At 33.3% G+C, this 4,562-nt stretch overlaps 1 protein-coding gene across 1 annotated transcript; it reads right to left on the minus strand.

Annotated features, from left to right (window-relative positions):
• Positions 1-932: 932 nt before the first annotated feature.
• On the minus strand, positions 933-2,131 carry LOC136043620 (uncharacterized; the record flags this gene model as incomplete). Its single annotated transcript, XM_065728526.1, is given in 2 exon segments — positions 933-1,153; positions 1,876-2,131. Coding segments are annotated over 2 exon segments (477 nt in total), but the record flags the coding sequence as incomplete, so codon positions are not given.
• Between the last annotated feature and the right edge of the window lie 2,431 nt (positions 2,132-4,562).

Genomic DNA, 4,562 nt, shown 5'->3' on the forward strand with positions numbered 1-4,562 from the left:
TAGAATTAATGACAATGATAAAAAGTTTCCTTTCCTATATTGGACTGAAAAATTTCATAAGAATTCCTCTAAACCATGGTTTATTGCCAGAGCAGCTAGATGTTCAACCCCCATTGCTGTTACTGACCTATCTTGAATTTTAAGGGAAATTATGAATAAACTTAAAACCTTTTCTTTTGGTATTAAAAAATGTTCGGATTTTACTCCATACTGGAGTGCTAATAATCCACTGCAGGTGATAAGACTCTTTAACAATGGTTTCAGCTAAAAAAGAATTGAGTCTTTCGACTTTGCGACAATGTATACTAATCAATCACCTAATTTAGTGTTAGAAAGTTTTAAAACGGTTATTAAGAAATCTTTCTTCTTACCTAGTAAGAGTTTCTTAAAAATAAATACTTATAATAATACTATATAATATACTTATACTTTATAATAATAAAGTATATATATATATATAATATATACAATATAATATATAAATATATATAAATATATATATATATATAAAATATAATAAATAAAATATATTATAATATAATATAATATAATATAATATATATATATATATATATATATATATATATATATATATATATATATATATATATATATATATATATATATATACTTATACTATATAAGTTATAAATACTTATAATAAAAAGCTATATGGACAAATTGCTTTAAGACTACAGTTAGTCCAAGATGTTACAGCTTAGATATGGTTTTTGACTGATTAGAATTTGTTTTATATAATACTTATAGAAGATTTAATGGTAATTTGTATAAGCAAATTGTGGGAATTCCCATGGGGGGGGGATGCCATCCCATTTCATATAGCCCACTTCTTCAATCATCATTTTTACTTGGTTGAACAGTGTTTTTCACATAATTTTATGCTACCATAAAAACAAAAAAGAAATACTCACGGACAGAGAGGCTGGTCTATATTTTGAATATATACAGCAGCCTCCCTCCGGACAATAATGTTTCGGCTTATCCTTTTTCCCCTTTTTCCCATGCAAGTGGGATACGGCGCTTTTCAATACAACTTCACCATTTTTGGTATTATGCTTGAACGGACCGATGTAAATGGCCCAGTGACAATATCTAACCCCACATTTTCGCCGTCTAAATTGCAGCAGGTCCCCTGAAAAAATTTTAGTTTCAGTCAATTTACAAAACTTGTAACATATATTCGACAATAACTGATTTTATACTTGTGAAAATGGATTATTTTGTATCAGAAACAGAGTAAAAAAAAAGATAGTGAGAGAGGGACGCGGAGAGATTGAGATGATTGGAGAGATTGAGAACAGAGAAAGGTAGAGAAAAATACACAGTAAAAGACGTTGCAGACATGACACTACGAAGAAAAGGCTTAGCGCATGTCCTTATTTTTTGCATCAAGAGAATTGAATTTTTATACAGGTTGCAACTATATTAATCAATTGAAGGTTAAAGGCACCCGTTGGAAAATACAGAACTAAGTAAGCTTGCTTGATTTTTTAGAAAAAGGAAGCAATATCCCCAAAAAAGATAAGTGACCAAAATAAGTGACAAAAATTATATCATCATATTAAAGGTATAAGAAAAACCTACTGAGGAAATTTCAACCTCCTGTCAACAAACTATTAACTTGTCTAAGCTACAACTGAAAATTCTCATAAAGTCAATCGACATAAATTTTTCGGCAAACTATATACAGAGCTTCGTTTTCTTCTTCCCTCATTATTTCTTTGGAATCTTGAAGTTATAAGGTACGCTAATAAGAAGATCCCAAAAATTTATGTTTAAATTTACCTCCCCTTTCTCAAGACATAGAAGTTCCAGAACATATTCAACATATATATAAACTAAATTAAAACTTACCAGGCCGGAGCGCATTGACCATATTATCAGTCAATTCATAGTACCAGTCCGATTGATAGTTTTCCGGAACTCTTTGAGGGGGTCTTTCTGGGGCCGGGGGTATATTTTCTTCTTCATTTTCCACATCATCAACATCGCTTACATTTTCTTCATCTTCCAAATCATCAACATCACCAGCTTCTTCAATTTCATCTTCCTCATCATCAACATCACTAACTTCTTCAATAACATGCCACAATCTCCCTAAAATTGACATACAAGTTAATTGTTAAGATGCATAAAACAATGAAAATTTGTAGGACAATTAAAAGTTGAAAGCAATAAACGCAATGAAAATACAACAGTAGACAATAATCTGATCAAAATAAATACGTATTCACCAATGCGAATGTTAACCGTCAACCATGAATTTTGACATTTAGGCTACATATTTTAGGCTATATATTAAAATGCATATGCAATGACAGCGAAATGAAAGTGCTATTTTTGGAAGCCTATCAAAAGTATTCCAACAACCTTTAAGTTCTTGATGAAACTAAAAGATACCTCCTTTGAATACAATACTCCTAAATATATAAATATTTTTTCACCTTTTCTTAGCAAGTTGAGTGACAACAGGCAGCATAATAGCGGTGCCTAAGTAAAGAGCGAGATTGGCCCAATGTATTTTTTTCTGACCTAAGTCACTTCCTATTAAAGAGTTGCCTTATTAAAAGATGCTAATTCTGTTAAATACTGTCAAAAATGATTGGACTACAACCAGTCCCCCTCCCAATGTCAATAATTTCCCCAAATAAATCCAATCAACATTTTGAGATAGCTATTTTGCTCAATACCAGTCAAAAGATTCAGACATTATTTTTAGGGAGTGTCTACCCTCCACAGCCCTCAGGGCAAGGACTGTACCTTATGCAATTCATACATGGTTTACATATAGTACATGTCAAAAGGTTGGTGGCAATGAACCATAAGTAAGGAGTGACATGGCTCGATAGTAACCAAAACTGTAAAAAGAGGAAATTTTGATACAAGTAAATATATCAAGTTAATTAATTTTGTATGCTCTTTCAAAAAATGTAAGATTCGTTAAGCTTAATGTTACGCATAGAAGTACACGAGCCTAAAAATTTGCTGATTCTCGATAAAGGAGCAAAACACCCACTAATTGTTAAGAAATCTTAGCAAAAATTTTTGAAAAATTTTAGAAAAAAAAATATTAGAGAAGCCTACTGCAAAGGATTAAAGCTCCTATCAGCGGAAATGTGGAATTTCGTATTTTTTTCGGCCAGAGGAAACTCAGAGACACGCGTTTTTTTTAAGCTGTGATCATATTGAACCAACGGTCCTAGAACATCATAAGCGGGCTCATTTGAGCGGGTATCAAAAGTTCTATTGTTCTTTTTATGTGACCGAAAAAATAGAGGGCAGCTAATCCCATCCTACACCCCTTTTCCCCAAAAATTGTCTGATCAAAACTTTAAATAAGCCATTTTTTAAGCATAGTTGAAAATTCAAAATTATACCTGTAGAGATCATGACCCCACCCCCTTCCTCATTAAATAAAATAGCGTTTTCTTTTATCTGAAATTAAGGAGTAACATGAATCCTCAAACCGAGTAGATTTCCATGTATGATTTTTCCGATTCGTTGCCAAGGAGAAGCCAAGAAGCTGGTTTTTCCTCTTTGAGATTTAATGATCAGGGCTTGCATATTCTTAGGTCATGGTGGGCAGGTCGTTTGTGGAGTATTTCTGAAAATGGATCTGACATAGATTCTTTGTTTAATTCGTTTTATGATTCTTTGAAAGAAGTTATCTTTGATGCATGTGATGCACCCCATTCAAATCAAACATCGAAAAGAACAACCCTTTTGAATCCTTGGATGACCCCTGGACTCCTTAAAAGTTGGATTAATTATCTTTGGAAGGCTTACAAGTGCTCTAAGCCATTTTTGCTTGATTCTCGGCTTCAACTTTTCAAAGCTTATTGAAGAGTTTACAATTCGCTTTGCCGAAGGGCTAAATCGTTATTATAACATAGAAAATTCTCTGTGTGCGGAAAAGACATTAGGAAGACATGGCAAGTAATCAATTCTGTTATCAGGCCATCTTTTCTGCATCCTTCTGTCCCTTCAAGTGTTGTGATTGACGGCAAAAATGTAGAGGGTGAACTAAAAGTTCAAGATGCGTTTACTTCCTATTTTGCTAATATCGGCAACACTACAGCCTCATCTGTAAGTCCTTCTTCTTCTCTACTGGATTTAAGTCTTATCTAGGACCGCCTTGTCCTAAATCAATGGCATTGGAACCTGTCTATGAAGCTGAAATAGCCAGAACTGTCAATTGTTTGAGGGGCTCTTCATCCTCTGGCCCAGACCGTGTTCCGACTAAGGTCGTCAAGTTCATTCTTCCTGTCATTGTGTGTGCCCTCACGAGACTTGTCAATCTTTCTTTTGAAAATGGTGTCTTCCCAAGTGCTCTAAAGCGTGCTCGTGTTATCATCCTTTTTAAAGGTGGATCAAGGATGATCCTGCAAATTATCGTCCCATATCTCTTTTATCAGTGTTTAGTAAAATTTTTGAAAAAGCTATACTTTCTCGACTTCTTGATTTTCTTAATCCTAAACACTTTTTTCATGATTTTCAGTTTGGTTTTAGTGCGAAACACTCAACTGAGCATGCATGTGCAA

This window comes from Artemia franciscana, unplaced genomic scaffold, assembly GCF_032884065.1.
Source record: "Artemia franciscana unplaced genomic scaffold, ASM3288406v1 Scaffold_7706, whole genome shotgun sequence".
Classification (NCBI taxonomy): domain Eukaryota; kingdom Metazoa; phylum Arthropoda; class Branchiopoda; order Anostraca; family Artemiidae; genus Artemia; species Artemia franciscana.